Source organism: Myotis yumanensis, unplaced genomic scaffold (assembly GCF_028538775.1).
Source record: "Myotis yumanensis isolate MYYU_CA2020_CCGP unplaced genomic scaffold, mMyoYum1.0.hap1 SCAF_3, whole genome shotgun sequence".
Taxonomy (NCBI): Eukaryota; Metazoa; Chordata; class Mammalia; order Chiroptera; family Vespertilionidae; genus Myotis; species Myotis yumanensis.
In genome coordinates, this window is record NW_027223754.1 from 74,319,738 (window position 1) to 74,339,376 (window position 19,639).

A 19,639-nucleotide genomic window follows, 5' to 3' on the forward strand; every position below is an offset into this window, starting at 1 on the left:
GATAAGAGCATACTACAAAAATTTGTAGGCCAGAATTGGAAAAGTTGATGAAATAGGTAAGTTCCTAGAGAGAAAAAAAAAATTACATATTGAAATTGACTTTAAAAGAACTGGAAAGCTTGAATAAGCCTACAGCTAATTTTTAATTTGATGACATTTCAAATCTGGCAAACTAAATACTTGGCCCAGAAAGTTTTACTGTTGTTTTACTACATTTTAATGAAGTGATTATTACAAACTAATAGAGTGTATAAAAAATACATTATGACCAAATGTTCAAAAAGATAAATTCTTCAGTTACAAGTTGAGTTTATCCCAGAAACGAAAGTTTGGTTTTATATTAGAACTAGAGAACTAGTGCATGGATTGGTGCACTGGTGGGGGGCATGGCCTCTGGGGATCAGCCCACTGTGGGAGCGCCTCTCATCCTGGTCAGCTAAGCGGCCTTGGACCCGCCCTCTGAGCGGCTACTGAATGAGGAGATTAGTCTGAGCTGATATTTTGGGGTAATGTCTTGGGTAAAGGCGTGTTCTGTGTCCTGGAGGAACCTGGCAAAGAGCTTTGCACCCCAAAGCCACTCGGTGAATGTCCTTGATGTGTGATGCCAGGTTGGTGGCACCATCAGGGATGTTCAAGGCAGCCATGCTCCAGGATCCTCAGCCATCAGGACAGCCTCCCCGGAGGGTCCTCAGTCACGTCCCCTCTTGCCATCCGCCTATACCAGCTCCCCGCTCTCTTTCTAGAACACACCTTAGAGTGCCTTCATTAGTTAGTGGCCAGAGTCTGGATTGTCTCAGTTATTTGATAGGTGCAGAGACTCAACCTCACCCTGGGCCTCTCATCCTGGTCAGCCAAGTGGCACTCCCACTGTGGGAGCTCACTGACCATCAGGGGGCAGCTCCTGCGTTGAGTGTCTGACCCCTGGTGGTCAGTGCACGTCATAGCGACTGGTCAACCAGTCGTTCTGGTTTTTCCACCATTCGGTCACTGGGCTTTTATATATACAGATATTTATAAACATAACTTACCACATTAAGAGTTACAGTAGATTGAGAAAAACATTCTATAAAATTCAGTCCCTGTTCAGGTTTTAAAACAAGATGACAAACTTAAATAAACTACTTGAACATTTCTACCTGTAAATAGGAAACTAGGGACAAAGTGGAAACCCCCAACCTAATCATGGGATTTAGCTTCTAGCTAGGACAGTTTGATGAGACAAGAAAGAAAAAGTATAAAAATTGAAAATGAAGAAATTAACTTCATTATGATTGCCTATGAATAATACAAAAAGGAGTCTATAGGAAAATTATTAGAAACAAGGACTTTTATCAATGGAATATTTAAATATATATTAGTTACTAACTATTAAAAATGCTTTTTAAAAGTCAATTTAACAAGAGCAATTGAGAAGACACAGAGAATAAATGTAACATAAAATGTCTAAAACATGAATGGAAAAAAAGTATGCACTTTTTTCAAAAGACTTAAAAAGACCTAAGTTAATGGAGAGCCACATGACATTCATAAATAGAAAGACTCAATATTGTAAAAATATCAATTCTCTGTAATCTACAAAATCAGAGCAATTCTATTCAAAATCCTAATAGGCCTTTTCAAAAGCCTTAGTAAGTACATTTTGAAATATAGATGACAGAGCAAAGGCCCAAGAATAGTGAAGATTTTTTAAAGAAAAAAGATAAGGCAGAAACCATGATAATTAAGACAGAGTATTACCAGTACAAACATGGTTATCTTGACCAAATGGACTAAAACAACCCTAAAACTTCAGCACATATTATGGCTGCTTGGAATTTAGAAGAAGTGGCTTTGAAGATCAATCTGCAGTGATAAGCTAGTAGGGAAATGTCTATGGGTCAGCTAGTTTTCAATGTGAAAAAAAGTAAATTGTATCCCCACTTCATACTATTCAAAAGCATTGATTCCAGATAAAGTACATACTGAAATGTGAAGAGAACAGCATCATTAAAACTTTAGAAGGAAATATAGGAGAATAGTTTTGTCTTTGAATTAGGGAAGGATTTCTTAAATAAGGTATAAGAGGTACCAGCAACATGAAAAAGATTTTTGACTACATAAATTTAAGAACTTCCATTTACTGAAAGTATGTAAATATTTAAGTAGTACAAATCATTAAGAACATGATGAACAACCTAATGGAAAAGTGAGTAAAAGATCTGAATGGCATTTCACAGAATAGGAAATATAAATTATAAGCATGATTGGATACCATTATATCCCTGCCAAATAGAAGACTGACAATGACAGTTTGGTGGTATGTGTGCTATGATCCCAAAGGGATATCCATTGACACAACCACTTTGAAAATACATTGACATCATCTAGTAAGATTGAAGATGAATATCTCCTTATAATCATCAACTTTACTCCTATCAGAGAGACCAGTGATTTTCAAACTTTTGACCATAACTCACATTGTAGAATTTTGCAATGGGACTCAGATCTTTTATGTATGTGTATTTTTAGAACAGAAAATCATCAGCAAACACCCATTTAAAGAATGGCTGCCACCAGTTTCTAAACAAATTTAAGAACCAACTAATGGGATGTACCATTAAAAAACTCATATGTATACATAGGTAGACATGTACAAAACTGTTTGTATCTGTACTGTATATGATAGCCCCAAATCGGAAACAACCCAGGTCCCACTGATAGGAGAGTAAATAATTAAACATAATTTAATATTATAAGCAATGAAAATGAGGCATAATTTATACATTAAAATATGGGTAAATCTTAGAAACATAATGTTGAGTGAAAAAAGCAAGTCCCAGCCTGGTGTGGCTCAGTGGTTGAGATTCGACCTATGAACCAGGAGGTCAGGGTTCGATTCCGGTCAGGGGCACATGCCTGGGTTGTGGGCTCAATCCCCAGTGGGGGCCATGCAGGAGGCAGCTGATCAATGATTTCCTCTCATCATTGATGTTTCTATCTATCTCCCTCTCCCTTCCTCTCTAAGATCAATAAAAAAAACTTTTTTTTAAAAAAGTCCTCACATCTTAATCAAAGAGAGGAAGCTAAATATGAATCTTTAAAAAAAGCAAGTCACATTTATAAGGATGATGCGATTTAAAAAAAAGCAACTAAACGATAATGTTTATGATAATAACCACAACCTAGTGAGGATTAACTACACTCTCCTAGACTTAAATATTTCACACATGCACACACACACTTAAATTACTGGCTGTGGATTATGGTTTCTCTGAGAGAAAATATGTTACATGATGCTATAATGTATATTTTAACTAGATGTGGTATATTCTTGTCATATTAGTTATGTAGAAAAAATAAACTATAGGTGGAAAATAATTCTGAGTTCATATGTTTTATTTCTAGAATACCCCCCCCCACATTTGTTAACATCTCTATATATTGTTATATACACATATTTATTAACATACCCATGTATTTTTAATATGTTCTAGAATCAGCTATCACCATAAAAAGCATTGAGCCTTAGGAAGTCAGATAAATGACTTTGAAATGAATAGTATGCCTTTGAAATGAATAGTATGCCTTTGAAATGAATAGTCAAAATGGAGTAAAGTTTTAGAACCCTCTGGTCATTGCTATAGAGCATTATTTTCAACCTTTTTCATCTCGTGGCATACATAAACTACTAAAATTCTGGGGCACACCAAAAAATATGTATTTTGCCGATTCATCTGCACCTATTGTGTTGGTTGTCATTTTTTTTGTTTGAAAAGAGGTCTTTGCTCCTGACTAAATAGTCAGGTATTGCATGCAGACTGGTAAACTCACAGAGCTTTCAGACAAGAGCCTGTGGCAGACTCTGTCTGGGAAGTTGTGCAAGCACTCAAATAATTTCCTGTGGTACTACATAGCCAAAAATAGTTGGTAGCAGTGCAATTTATTTGCCAATTGAGTAAATAGTAAACCAGGTCAAGAATAAGATGATTTTAAAAAATCAATGTCTTATAGCTAATTATCTTTATGTATGGCTCAACCTTAACTTTTCTTTCTGGCTTTGAATTTAAAATTAAAGTAACTAAGAGGCAATTGTTTTTTTTTTTCAATAATGTGGTTTTAAAACTATTCAGCTTTTCTACTTTAGGCTACTTTTGCTTTTCAACATTTAGAATAAAAGAAAATTCCAAATTACCATTAGAACTGGAATATTAGTTTTAGACTAAATACCTATTTCTATGCTGTCTGTTGGTATTTTTCCAGCTAAATTCTTCTCCTAATAGGTATAATGTCAGAATAAGATATGTTTTAAATGAGATAGGCTCTTAAATGAAAATCAATAGTGCATTTTCCATAAAGCAAAATACCTTTAAGAATTACTTCAGACCTTATTTCTAAATATAAACATTATTTTTAAAGGTCCTGGCAAGTAATTTTGACTTTTTATTGCCCAGTGGAATACTAAAAAGGTGTGGCAGTTATATCTGGTATAGGTACTCTATTAAATGTTCTCATTCAAATGCATCCAGTCATTAAAGTGGAAAATTTGCATCAGAAAATTTTGTACTTTAATAAGTTTTATAAATAAGCAACATGATATATATTTTTCTAATCTATCGCCATTTCCTTTTATTCACTTTATTCAAGCAAGAAATACTGTTTTGATTTCTGAATATTTGCTTATCTTTTCCTCCACCACAATCCATTCTTCCTACACCATCTCCCCTACACATACATACATGGGTGCACATGCACACACAAACACAGATGTACACACTTGTCTCTGAAATCATGCTTTTTAAAAAAAGGTTGCTTCTCCTGTGTTCCTAACTTATGTTGATTTTTATAGCATTTGTTGTTTTATAGCTGACAGTTAACATATGCTAACATAGCATGAAGCAACATGTTAGAAAAAAACATAGGTTACAGCTAATCTTGCCTCTGCCTCTTTCTACTCTTATTATAGTGAACAAATACTTAACCATTCTGTACCATAATGGAGACTACAGAATCCATTTTGTAGATTGGAAGGTTTGCACATTAAAGCATTCACTATTGCAGCTGGTATTCCATAGCTTAGCAAAAATAATGTGTTAATACATCATGAACTGTGAAGAGTATGGGAATTTACCTTGTTAGCATTCCATGGATGTTGGCAGAAGACACAAGACTGTGGGGTCAGAGACAAAGAACAGTTTGTTACATCAATAGCAATAGCCAGAGTAACAATTTTGTAGATTCCTGAGCCTGAATTCTCATAGGGCAATGTTAAGAGGGTCTAATACCTGCATGCTTAGTAGTTTGTCTTACTAGAGAAAAATTTAAACTTAGGAAACACAATCTTTTTATTTTTTAAAATATATTTTATTGATCTTTTTACAGAGACGAAGGGAGAGGGATAGAGAGTTAGAAACATCGATGAGAGGGAAACCTTGACCAGCTGCCTCCTGCACACTCCCTACTGGTTATGTGCTCACAAACAGGTTTCATGCCCTTAACTGGAATTAAACCTGGGACCCTTGAGTCCGCAGGCCGACGCCCTATCCACTGAGCCAAACCGGTTAGGGCGGGAACACAATCTTTTTAAAGAGTTAATAAGACTAACTTACCCACCTTTTCCCGTCTACTATACTGTACAGCAAATAAATCCATTTGCTTAATAGGTAGACATTACCTCCATCTCCCAAGACACTGCATTATACAAATACCTTTGAAAAGATACTTTGAAACAAAGGTGGTTGATTAGTACTTGTGTCTTAGAGTGCATAGTTTTACATTCTGGCCTAGGATCATAAATACTAAATGATCAGGCCTCAGACCTCCTGACCTCACCTTACACCTCTATACTGGTTGCCTTTCTCTCCAACCTGCCAATAGCCTTTGCATTTATTCTTCCTCCCAGATCATCACCTAGCTAACTCCTTGCCATTCAAATTCAGCTTGAATCAAATCAGTGAGTGAGGCCTTACTGACAACCAAATATAAAGTAGCTCCCCAGGCATTCCATCACATCACTCTGTTTTTTGAATAGTACTATATTTATCAAATTTATTGCTTATTGCCTATCTTTGCCTTCTGCCCCACCCTATCACACAGAATGTAAGCATGTTTTAGAGCTATAAATATATCTCGTCTTTAAATAGTATCATGTGCTACTCGGTATCTCAGTAAGTATTTATTGGATGGATGGATTTAATTAGTATTCTCTCTATGCTTTTTGTTCCCTTTTTCACCTTGTACTTTTCCTTTTCCTTTTATTGTTTTGATAAATAATATTAAACTTTATTATTTGATTTCTAATGAAAATCTTACAGTATTTCTAGGGTTAAAAAATATTACAGTAAAGGAGGAATTAACACCTTCCCCAAAACAAGTTGAACCACCTACTTGTTAAGTTTAATTATACACTTTTCATTCAATATTATTATTGATAAACCAGCAATTAGATAACCTGTTTGGTTTAATTGGTACTGAGAATACAAACTCCATGCTGTTTGTTGGAACTTAGAAAAATCCATGTTTACCTGCTAATTCCCACTCTTGCAACATGAGAGGCATTTCTTGATTTGTATAGTACTTAGAAAATAAGAACTTAACTGGTCATATATCTATAGAGATCTTTTTATAGCTTCCATGTTATTTGTTTTGATGGACAAAGAGCTTTCATTTAAAATGCCAAGTGTTTATTTAGTCATCCTTATGACACTTCTGCCTATATGAAAAAAATTGTTAAATGATTGTAGTGTAAAGGAGCTATTACATATTTTCAGCTCATTTTTATTATTTCCTCAACTACTTTACTTGTATTCAATAGTTTACTTTGCAGAGGAGGTATAGACTTTAATACATCCACTAGATATTCTTTTGGAAATATATATAGAAAAACAGTTTTGATTTGTAATTTAAATGGTTTTTATTTTTAGTTTCTGTCTCCCTTCTCTTAGTTGATTTCACTAAGATGCAGGTGCTTTAAACATAACAGTTGTATTTATAGATACATGACATGATACATGACATATTTAATAAGGGTTCGCATGCTAATCTTTCAAAAGACTGGGTTACTAATATAATAAGTAACCATTATTTAAAAGATATTTAATCACAGTTCTACAGATTAATAATTCTCCATTTTTTGGTGTGGAATCACTGTGGTTAAAATTGATCATTTTTCAAAATTAATTTGTTTTATAGCAAGCATTAAAGGAAAATGTCAAAAAAAGAGAAGCAGAGGAAAAACAAAAACGTGTCAGAATAGCCCAAGAATTGGCAGAGAAAGAAAGGCTTGAACGCCAACAAAAGAAAAAGCGCTTATTGGAAATGAAGACTGGTGAGTACTATCAAATTTTCTATTTATACTCTGTACAAGTAAGATTTATACTGGTTACTTTATTGGTAGTTGAATATACTTAAGTGAAAAAGGGAGATATGATTACTTATTTGTGTTGGTAAATCGTAAAGCTGTCCATTTTTTATGGGCTTTCCCCCTTTTTGTTTACTAACTCATAGTGTTTTCATTCTAACTTTGGTTGTAGGTGACTTTGGTTCCAGATATTCACATTTCTTTGACAACTATTTCAACAAACAATCTCTAATAATTTATGTCAGTTAATGTGGGAAACTGGAAAACTCTATAGGCCTGTTTCTTCAATAAAATACTTTACCGAGGGAGAAAAAAAGTGATGAAGGGAAAACTAACTGATTAAAAGAGACTAAAAAGACATATCAATCCATTGCAGTAAACAGAATTTAAGTATAGGGCGAGGCAAAAGTAGGTTTATAGTTGTCATATGGAAAATAATACAATAATCTACAATAATAAAAGGGTAATATGCTAATTAGTCCGGACTTCCTTCCTGATGAAGCTGGGCCAAAGCGAAGCTGCCCCGGTCCCGGTGCCTGCCAGCGGCCAGAGGGAAGCAGCCCCGGTCCCAGGTGCCAGAGGGAAGCCGGTGCCCGCAGCTGGGGGAAAGAAGGCCTACTCTTTATTTTTATTTTTATTTTTATATATTTTATTGATTTATTACAGAGAGGAGGGGAGAGGGATAGAGAGTTAGAAACATCAGTGAGAGAGAAACATCGATCAGCTGCCTCCTGCACACTCCCTACTGGGGATGTGCCTGCAACCAAGGTACATGCCCTTGACTAGAATCGAACCTGGGACCCTTGAGTCCGCAGGCTGACGCTCTATCCACTGAGCCAAACTAGTTTAGGGCGGAAGGCCTGCTCTTGCACGAATTTTCGTGCTTTGGGGCCTCTAGTTAATAAATAATGATCCAAGAATGAACTGTGTTTTGCTTACTCAAAACTGTAAACCTACTTTTGTCCTACTCCGTATACTCCAATCCAAACAAATGTAGGAAAAAACAGTCTGAAATTTTTCAATTTCAGTATCTTTAAGAGACTGAAATTTTATAGATGAAAAGAAACTATGTTTGGAATTTCAGTCAAAATAGTCTAGTATGACTGTAAAGTATGTGGGGTAAAGATGAAACAAGATTGGCTATAAGTAACAATTACTAAAGTTGGGTGATGCGTACTTGAAAGGAAGGATTTGTTCACTACATTATTTTCTCTACTTTGGGATATTTTACAGTTTGACTTTGGGTGGTGGACACACAATGCACTGTACAGATCGTATATCATAGAAATGTACACTTGAAACCCATATCTAATTAACCAATGTCACCCCAATAAATTTAATTTTTAAAAATAGCTCTTGGAAAAAGGTTAAAAAGAAAAAATTAGCAAAATTACAGCTTTAGACAGCTATATATGTATATTTTCCGAAGCTAAAAGATACCACAAAGTTAGGAGCAAAAGAATTAAGTAAATTGTAGTTATATTTCACCCCCTGAAAATTCTGGCTCTTCTACCTCCAAGCCACTAAGGACTGCAGAAGCCTTTAATTAAAATCCATCAACTTCACTGCTAAATTACCATAGTTTACAATTCAGGGCTGCAAATTCACCTAAGGTTTCCCTGGGGGAACACAGAGATGCCTTCTTGCCTTCTCTCCTTTCATTTTTACAGACATATTTTATCTTTAATAAAGCAAACTGAGTACCTTAATGTATCGCACACGCTTCTTCCACGGGGAAAAATTCATCTAAACACAATTTCTATAAGAGTACACTTGAAATTCAAGAAGAGTTCTCTTGTTAAGGTGTAAACAAAAATGGAGATCAGGAAGGTTTAGCATTGATTTTTAAAATATGCTTCTGAAAGTCATTTTAAAATAATCTATTACTGCCTAGTTTATCAAACATTCTGGTATTTGAACATTAGCTCATTTAGTTTTGGTTAAAGAGTCATCCAGATAGTTCCTCATGGCAGATTGCTGTATTGTTTGCTGTGGGTTTTGCCTGAGGATCTGTCATACAGAGCTTCTCAATAATTCTCTTAAGTTAAAACATTTTAATGAAACTTCAAATCCAATATAATCTTAATAATGATTTTATTTAAACTTATATTTCTCCTGATGAAAACTTCCAATGTTATGAATAGTGGTTTTTTTTTTTCCAATTTTAATATAATACTTTTGTATTCTAGAAAACACCAAAAAAGTAGTAGGTCTTAAGACCATGATCTATAATCCTCCTATCCAAAGAATTACTATTAATATTTTGGTACATTTTTCTTATAGTTTTAAATTTTTCTGCCTTTTAATAACAGCTATATGATCCTAGTGAATATGCACTTTACGGTCTTGCTTTATCTTGCTAAACTTTCTGAATGTTTTATTTTATTCTTAATTATGATTTTTAATATCTATGTCATTGCATCCACTTGATATGTGATTTCACACTGAACTTGCATTTGTCAGTAATGAGGTTAGAGACAATACTTATTTCCATCTATTCACTGCAATAAATACAGTTATGCATAAATAATTTTAAAATATAATTATTAGGATATGCAATCAAAAGGGTAGATATCTTTAAGACTTTGGATACATATTGCCAATTGATATTCAAAAGTAGTCTAATTTCGTCAACTTTTAACATTAATTTATAAATTTGCTTTGGTATTCTCATTCTTTAAAGATTTTTGTTAATATAATAGATTAAAAAGTTTGTTTTTTTCTCTTCTGTTTCTTTACTACTGAGGTTGGACAGTTTCCAAGTATTTATAGTCTATTTGTATTTATTCGTTTTGAATTGTGCTTTTTTTAGTCTTCTTCTTATTGATTTACCCAAGTTAGCTCATTATATATTAACTAGAGGCCCGGTGTACGAAATTCGTGCACTGTGTGTGGGGGGGTGTCCCTCAGCCCGGCCTGCACTCTCCCAATCCAGGACCCCTTGGGGGATGTCTGACTGCCAGTTTAGGCCTGATCCTGCAGTTGGACATCCCTCTCGCAATCTGGGACCACTGGCTCCTAACCACTCGCCTGCCTGCCTGATCGCCCCTAACCACTCTGCCTGCCTGCCTGATTGCCCCTAACCGCCTTTGCCTGCCGGCCTGATCGCTCCTAATCGCCTTCGCCTGCAGGCCTGATCGCCCCCACCTGCCCCCCCTGCTGACCTGATCTCCCCCAACTGCCCCCCCTGCCAGCCTGATTGCCCCCAACTGCCCTCCCCTGCCGGCCTGATCCCCCTAACTGCTCTACCCTGATGGCTTGGTCGCCCCAAACTGCCTCTGCCTCGGCCCTGCCACCATGGCTTTGTCTGGAAGGACATCCGGAAGGTCTCCAGAAAGTCTCCTGGTCTAATTCGCATATTAATATTTTATTAGTATAGATATTTACCTTTTAAGTTTGTTTTCTCAATTTGGCTTTTTATTTTTCTATCTTGACCTAAAAAAGTTTCATTTTTGTTATGTTTCATTATAATCTTTTTGATTTTTTTATCATCTTAAAATTTAGAAAGTCATTCTTTCAACAATTTTAAATCCACTTCAAGTCTTTTCTAGTTTCAATTTTTTATGATACTATCCTATCTAATAAAAAGGGAATATGTTAATTGACCCTCATGCCATCACAAAGATGGCGGTGCCCACAGCCAATAAGGAGGGAATATGCAAATTGACTTCCCCACCCTCAAAGATGGTGGCACCCACAGCCAATAAGGAGGGAATATGCTAATAGACTGCCCCGCTCTCAAAGATGGTGGCACCCACAGTCACAAGATGGCGACGCCAAGTCCCCTCAGCCTCGCTGGGGCGCCTGCCTCCGGATTCCCCCAGTCCCCTCAGCCGCCCAGCCACCCAGCCACCCAGCGCCGACCCAAGGTGCAGGCAAGTCTTGGATGTCGGCTGCCCAGCCTCCCAAGGCTGGCCCAGGACACAGGCAAGCCTCAGATGGCAGCTGCCCAGCTGCCCAGGGCCACCTGAGGCTCAGGTAACCAGGGCTGGCCGAGGCTTGCGCTGCCAGCAGTGGCAGTAGCAGAGGTGTGATGGGGCATTGCCTTCCCCTGATCGCTGGGTTGCCTCCCACCCCTGAGGGCTCCCGGACTGTGAGAGGGGGCAGGCCAGGCTGAGGGGACCCCCCCCCCCCCCCCAGTGCATGAATTTTCATGCACCGGGCCTCTAGTTTTATTATAACTCTTTATTTATCATTAATATATTTAACACATGGATTTTAATATAGTAGCATTTATTTCTGAATTTTACCAAAACTTTTCTAATATTTAACCATCAATTATAGTTAATAATTGGCTTATGTTGGTTTCAAATAGGTAATTTTATGTCCAGGATGTTACTTTTCTATTCTTAATTATTAAAGTATATTTGAATATTTTTATTTTTAAAATAAATTTAAGGAAACGTTTCTGTTGTGTAATTTGTTAATCATAGGACTCATCTTATTTGACCTATTGGATTATTTTATAAAACTTTTTCTATACTCTCTCTTTCCAAACATGGCCTGCAAATTATTATAGATGCATCTCAAATAAATGTAAGTCTCTCAGTTGAGAGGAGTTTCCAATACCTTTAATATGCTGAGTTTTTATATATGCCAAACATTTTTATATTCTCTGGAAGAATATTCTTCAATTGATAGTCTGGTTAACATTGATTTATATTAATTATATTCAATGAATACTTCAAAATAATGTCTTTAAAATAGTGTATATTATGTGGGAATATTTAAACAGATTTAATCAAAATCACTTGATGCAAAATAAGACATTTGATACAACGGAAAGCTATGCGGTAGTAAGCTATTTTGAAACATTTTCTCTCTTTTAAAAAACATTTGAAAAGCCCTGTTCAAGTAGTTCAGTGGTTGAAGCACTATCTCATACACAAAAAGATGGCAGGTTTGATTTCTGGTCAGAGCACATACTTACGTTGTGGGTTTGATGCCCAGTCAGGGCATGTACGGGAGGCAACCGATTGATATTTATCTCTCACATTGATGTAAGAGTTTATATGTGTGTGTGTGTCTCTCCCTTCCTCCCTCTAAAATCATTTAAAACATATCCTTGGGTAGGGATTAAAAATTTTAAAAAACAACACTTAAACATCTTGGAAATTAACTTTGATTTTTTTTTACACTGGAATTTTAAAGAATCTAGGGATATCTTCCAAATTTCATAGTACCAAACATGCAATTTTCTCACCGAAGTGAAAAATTTAGATCCCGTCTAAAGTTTCAATAAATGATGATTATTCTGAATAGTCTTTATTTTTCATTTAAATATTATACAATTATTAATATAAAAGAAGTATTTAGTCTCTTAATATTAATGTAGCTGCTACATTATAAGTCAAATATATTATTATTTGTTGATAACCTTTTTTCATATTTAAAAATAGTACAAATATGCAGTCACCTTTTTCTTTCCATGTTAGATGTAGAATATGCTTTATGCCAAATCATGATTTTAATAACATTTGGAGGTTTTATGAAGTAGAAGTTACAAAGAAGTGTGTCTAATTAGTATTCCCTAGTGAAAATATTCTTAGGCAAAATATCAGTTTTTGACACTTCAAAAAAATTTGTTTTGTTGTTGAGAGTATTACAGATGTCCCCCATTTTCCCTACTTTGCCTTCCTCCACTCATCTCCCACCCCATCCCAGGCCTATCCTCACCTGTCTATTGCCTTTGTCCATGGGTTATGAATAATTGGTACTTCTAAATTCCTTCACTTTTTTCATCCATCCCCTGACCTTTTTCCCATCTGGCAACCATCAAAATATTCTTTGTATCTATGACTCTGTTTCTATTCTGTTTGTTCATTTATTTTTATTTTTAGATTTAATTGGTGATAGATATGTATTTGTTGCGATTTTATTGTTCCTATTTTTTATCTTTTTTACTTCTTTTCTTCTTCTTAAAGAAAACCCTTTAACATTTCATGTAATTCTGGTTTCATGGTGATGAATCCTTTAGCTTTTCCTTACCTGGAAAGCTTTTTATCTGACCTTCAAATTTAAATGATAGCTTTGCTTGGTAGAGTAATCTTTGTTGTAGGTCCTTGCTTTTCATCACTTTGAATATTTCTTGTCATTCCCTCTGGCCTGCAAAGTTCCTTTTGGGAAATCAGCTGACAGTTGTATGGGTGCTCCCTTGCAGGTAACAAACTGCTTTTCTTTTGCTGCTTTAAGATTCTCTCTTTTTCTTTAACCTTTGCCATTTTAATTATGATGTGTCTTGGTGTGGGCCTCTTTGGGTTCCTCTTGTTTGGGACTCTTTATGCTTCCAGGACTTGTATGTTTATTTCTTTCACCAGTTAAGGGAAGTTTTCTGTCATTATTTTTTCAAATAAGTTTTCAATTTCTTGGTTCCTCTCTTCTCCTTCTGCCAACCCCATGATGCAAATATTGGTATGCTTGAAGTTGTCCAAGAGGCTCCTTATACTATCTTCATATTTTTGGATTATTTTATTTTATTTTTTGCTGTTCTGATTGGGTCTTTTTTGCTTTTTTATATTCCAAATTCTTGATTTGATTCTCAGCATCCTCTACTGTTGAATCCCTGTAAATTATTCTTTATTTCATTTAGTGTATGCTTAATTTCTGACTGGGCCTTTTTTATTTTACTGATGTTCTCACTAAGTTCCTTAAGTTCTCAGTAAATTCTTTGAGCATCCTTAAAAATCATTGTTTTAAACTCTGTGTCTGGTAGTTTCCTTGCTTCCATTTTATTTAGTTATTTTTCTGGAGATTTCTCCTGTTCTTCATTTGTGACATGTTTCTTCATCTCTGCATTTTGGCTGCTTCCTTGTCTTTGTTTCTATGTATTAGGTAGGGCTGCTATGTCTCCTGGAATTGGTAGAGTGGCCTTGTGTAGTGGCCCAGTGACAGCCTCCCCAGGCACCTGAGCTGGAAAATCCAAGAGTGCCTGTGTGTGAGCTGTGTGTACTGCCCTATTGTAGTTGAGCCTTGGTTGATGTTGGCATTACTGGGAGGGAATGACCCCAACGCCAATTGGTTGTGAGGACCAGTTTCAACTATAGCAGGAGAGCAGCTGTGTAGAAGCCTACCCTGTGGAGCAGGACTTACTTTAGTGGGGCTTTGGTGCTCACTGAGTCCACCCCTTAAGTGTGTCACTTGTGGTGGTGGTGGGGTTGTAATCCAGTGTGGTCAAAGCTGACTGCTGGGTGCTCTGGAGCCTCCTTGGAGGTGCAAATTCAACCACTTCCTGTGCCCTGCCTGGGGCCACACAGAATGAGCTACAAAGCAATCTGCAGATGGCTGCTATTTGTGTTGGGCTTGAAGATGCCCAAGAGAGGCCAAGCTCTGAACCTGGGGCCACTTATTGAGAGGTATGGGGCACACTGCTGCTGCTTGTTTGAGAGATTTTAGGAAAGTCTGAAGCATAAAGCAAGAGAGTCCAGTTATATGGAAAAGCCAAGGGGAATTATTTGGATTAGCCTGCACGTAGGGAGGGGAGTGATCTCAGGGAATCACCAGAGTGGGGCGAAAAGTGTTAGCTAACTTGATGGATAATCAGATATGGTGCCTGCCTGCCAGCTCTGTGGCAGGCAGGGCTCAGCAAAGGAACAATGGCCTCTGCTAGCACTTCTCTCTGGGAGAAAAGTGCTTTCCCTCCAGCTCTCGCCCTGATTCCAGACAAGTTAGTTCCTCTCTGAGTGTCTCAGGTTCCTTTAAAGCTGCTGCTCCAGAGCTGGAGCTCAGAGGGAATCAGAGTAAGACCATGCACTGGCCCTTTAAAAAGAACTGTCTGAGGCCAGCAGCCTCCTGGTCACTCAGCCATAACCCCTGCTGGTTTTTACAGCCACTATTGTGGGGACTTCTCTTCCTGCTACTAGAACCCTGGTTTGGGTGCCTGGTGTGGGACAGGGGCCCCTCACTCCTCAGGGAAACTTCCACAGCTAAGATATCCCTCCTGATTTTAAACCATCTCATGTGTATGTGGGACCAGCCAGTTCTTCGATACCACCCAGCATCTTTGTCCCTCCTACCAATCTCAATGTGCTTCTTCTTCAATTCCTTAGTTGTAGGACTTCCATTCAGCTAGATTTCAGGTTATTCTGAATGATGGTTTCTCTGTATTTTAGTTGTAGTTTTGATGTGGCTGTGCAAGGTGGTGAGTACAGGGGTTTACCTACGCCGCCATCTTGACTGGAACCTCAGAGGTTTTGTTGTTTTTCTTTAATCCTCACTGAGGATTCTTTTTCCACTGCTTTTCAGAAAGAGTGGGAGGGAGGGAGTAAGGGAGGGGGAGAGAGAGTAAGGGAGAGAGAGAGACATTGATGTGAGAGAGACATATCGACTGGCTGCCTCCTGCACTTGCCCCAACAGAGGGCAGGGAGTGAACTCACAACCCAGGTACTTGCCCTTGATCAGGAATTGAACCCACGACCTTTTGGTATGAGGGCCAATACTCTTTCCACTGAACCACATTAGTCAGGGCCACCAGAACCTGTTTTTGTTGTTGTTGTTGTTTTAATATATTTTTATTGGTTTCAGAGAGGAAGGAAGAGAGAGAGATAAAAACACCAATGATGGGAGAGAATCATTGATTAGCTGCCTCCCACACACACCCCCCACTGGGGATCGAGCCCGCAACCCGGGCATGTGCCCCCGACCGGAATTGAACCTGGGACCCCTCAGTCCTCAGGTCAACACTCTATCCACTGAGCCAAACTAGCCAGGGCCAGAACCTCAGTTTTTGACATTTTTAACAGATCACTGAGTTTGATGCATTTCTGAAATTTGTGTCTTCACACATTGTATTTTTATGAAAAATATAAGTGCTGTGGTCTTCCAGTATTATTTTATTGATATAGGAAAGAAATATAATACCTCAATCACTTTTGTTTCTTTTTTTCATCAACAAATAGGTTTTTTTCTGAATGCTCGAGTATAGTAATAAGTAAGGGTAAATAAGATCCCTGCTACAATGAAGTTATAAATTCTAATAAATGAATCAGACAAACAACTTGTATAATACAGATTATAAAAAGTTATATGGTATTTATCCTTCTCTGACTGGCTTATTTCACTTAGCATAATGCTCTCCAGTTCCATCCATGCTGTTGCAAATGGTAAGAACTCCTTTTTACTGCAGCGTAGTATTCCATTGTGTAGATGTACCACAGTTTTTTAATCCACTCATCTACTGATGGGCACTTAGGCTGTTTCCAAATCTTAGCTATGGTGAATTGTGCTGCTATGAACATAGGGGTGTATATATCCTTTCTAATTGGTGTTTCTAGTTTCTTGGGGTATATTCCTAGAAGTGGGTTCACTGGGCCAAATGGGAGTTTCATTTTTAGTTTTTTGAGGAAACTCCATACCACATGATCTCACTCATTTGTGGAATATCATGAACAACATAAACTGATGAACAAGGACAGATCCAGAGACAGAGAGGCATTGATTGGACTGTCAGGCCTCGGAGGGAAGGTAGGGGAGGGTGGGGGTAAAGGGGAGAGATCAACCAAAGGACTTATATGCAAGCATATAGGCCTAACCAATGGACATGGACAACAGGGAGTGAGGGCATGAGTGGGGGGGATAGGGGGGTAACGTGGGGATAAGGACACATATGTAATAACTTAATCAATAAAAAAAATTTTTTAAAGTTATACGAAATTAAATAAGACAGGATAATAAGATGGAGATGGAGACTACCTGGAATGGCAACTGGTGGCAACAAAATTTGGTCTTAGAGAACTAAGGAGAATATTAATATATACCAAACATACTAATTTAAAATATTGGTAATATAAAACTACTTAAAAATTGACAGGAAAACCAGTCATTTTTGTATAGATCATGGTACAGTTGACCCCTGAACAACACTGGGATTAAGGCCCTGATCCCCATGCTGTCAAAATTCCCCATGTAATTTTTGACTCCTCATTAACTTATTTGTCTCTCAGTATCTGCAGGGGCTTGATTTCAGGACCTCCGCAGATACCAATGTTCATGGATGCTGACATCCCCTATAAAAAATGGAGTAGATCAATGCATACAGTTGGCTCTTTGCTGCCATGCATTCCCAACTGCTGATTGCAAACAGTACAGTATTTACTGGGGGGGGAAAAAATCCACCGATAAGTGGACCCACACAGTTCAAACCTGTTGTTGTTCAAGGTCAGTTCTTCCACTCTTACCTTTCTAGAAGCTGTCAGCCTAGCTTTCCTGTTCTTAAAAAAATGTAAAAGGCAAATTGTTGAATTTACAATATTTTGTCACTTTCTGGACCAGGGACTTTTTGCTCCACCTTATTTTTGCATGTAGGACATGCATCCCTAAATGAGGAAAGGAAACATTTTCATATAATCCTGCCATAACCCCACAGGGAGCTTCCTTCTATATATTTTTATATATTTCAGAGAGAAAGGGAGAGGGAAAGAGAGATAGAAACATCAGTGATGAGAGAGAATTATTGATTGGCTGCCTCCTGAAGACCCCCCCACTGGGGATTGAGCCAGCAACCCAGCCATATGCCCCTGACTGGAATCGAACCCGGGATCCTTCAGTCTACAGGCCAACACTCTATCCACTGAGCCAAACCAGTTAGGGAGGGAGCTTCCTTCTATATATTTTCATGACATTAGTATTTTTATCATACAAATTGAGCTGCATTTTTTCACAGATGTTCACATTCTTCTCTCACTACCTGAGGTAGTAAACAAAATCCTTGCTCATTCTTATCCATCATCAATCATTTCTTGTCTTTGGCAAGGAAGCAGGCAACTATTTTCAAGTCTAATATTTTTTTATCGCTATTATTTCAGAATGTGATTTTTGTTAATAAAGTGAAAATAAAAGAATAGTGGGCTAAATTTTCCTAAGAAGCAAAATGAAGCATTGAAAATCCTTTTGAGCAGAAAAGCTAAGAAAGCACAGAAACTCGTGTTATCATGTTATAGCATTAAAAGGGCATTTCTCTCATTTTTGTTTTCTCTAAAAATGATGAGCCTGGAGGTTTCTTAAATATGTACATATACAATTTTGGCTACTTATGTTGAATAATTTGATATTATATTAAATAGACAAGCAAATTAACTATATTTTCATGATGTCTTTATTTAATCGGTATGTGAATTTTGAATACATTTTCTGAGGTTGATGTTTAAATTAGAATTATTTTAATTTATAAGACATCCAAAGTGTTAAATATCTGATGTAGAAACCAGTAAGTATAGACACTAGTATTTATTTATTTAAAGTGCCTAGCTATCCTTATGTTTAATCATTTCTAGTAAGACAAATAGTAATAGTGGTTTTATGTGATCATGTACAAGGTTTTCGAAACTGCATTTCGGTTTCTTAATCATGGAAGTGAATAGGGCATTTGATAATACAATTCAAATATTATGCTTCAAGACTTCCTGAGTATGTAAGTTGATTCACATAATTTTTAAATAGCACATCAGAATGGCCTTGAAATGGACCCAGTGTTGTATAATTATGTTTTGTGGGGAAGTAAATAAGAGCTTATTTAATGGAGCAATAAAAACTATATGAGTAGCTCCTATATTTTAGTCTTTAGGTTACAATTTGTGTATTATTTATTAGATTTAAATGTCTCATTTGGTACAACTTCAGTCTATTAAATAAAAAGATAATTAGCTTTTAGAAATCTGTTGTTTACCCACATGGCCTAAACTGCTCCTTTGTTTTCCATTCTGCAATTTAGGATAACTAAGCAATTAGGCCTCCATTTTAGAGGAAATGCATATTACATAAATACTACTTGGGAATGTCTGCCAGTCTCAACAGATAGCAATTAATGTGTATACTTGCTTTCATAAAGGCTTTGACAATTACCCTGTCCTCTTCAGATAACATAAAACTTAGATTATTTCCCATAATTGTGTATATTCTAGTTTTATGCAGTAATGCTTTCAGTTTTCTAGCATTATTGGGAATTGATGCACATATATATAGGCCAGTGGTTTTAATCATTTCTCTATTTAGGAGAATATAAAAAATTAAATTGCTTTGGCTTTGATATATTTCTTTTTTCTTACCCCACCTTTTTTGGAATAGTACTACTACTATTAGCAACACCATCTCATACTATTACTGCTACACTACCATTGATCACATATTATTTGCCAAGCTGTATATGTGTCCATTATTGCATGTAATGCTTACAACAAACTTAGACTATTCTTATCAAAGACTACTTTAATTTCTTTGTACATGGTCACAGATTTAGCTAGCAAATAAGCCAGTACTCAAGTTTTCTGAACAAAGGTAATATTTTTAACTATTGTGCTGTTATTACTTACT

General features: G+C 36.7%; 1 protein-coding gene across 1 annotated transcript in view; it reads left to right on the plus strand.

Moving 5' to 3' along the window:
• Positions 1 to 19,639, plus strand: part of DIAPH3 (diaphanous related formin 3) — a 531,965-nt gene that overhangs the window by 368,316 nt on the left and 144,010 nt on the right. The window contains exon 25 of the mRNA XM_070408978.1: positions 7,168 to 7,303. Within this exon, the coding sequence (XP_070265079.1) occupies positions 7,168 to 7,303 (136 nt within the window). The remainder of the gene's footprint in view (positions 1 to 7,167; positions 7,304 to 19,639) is intronic.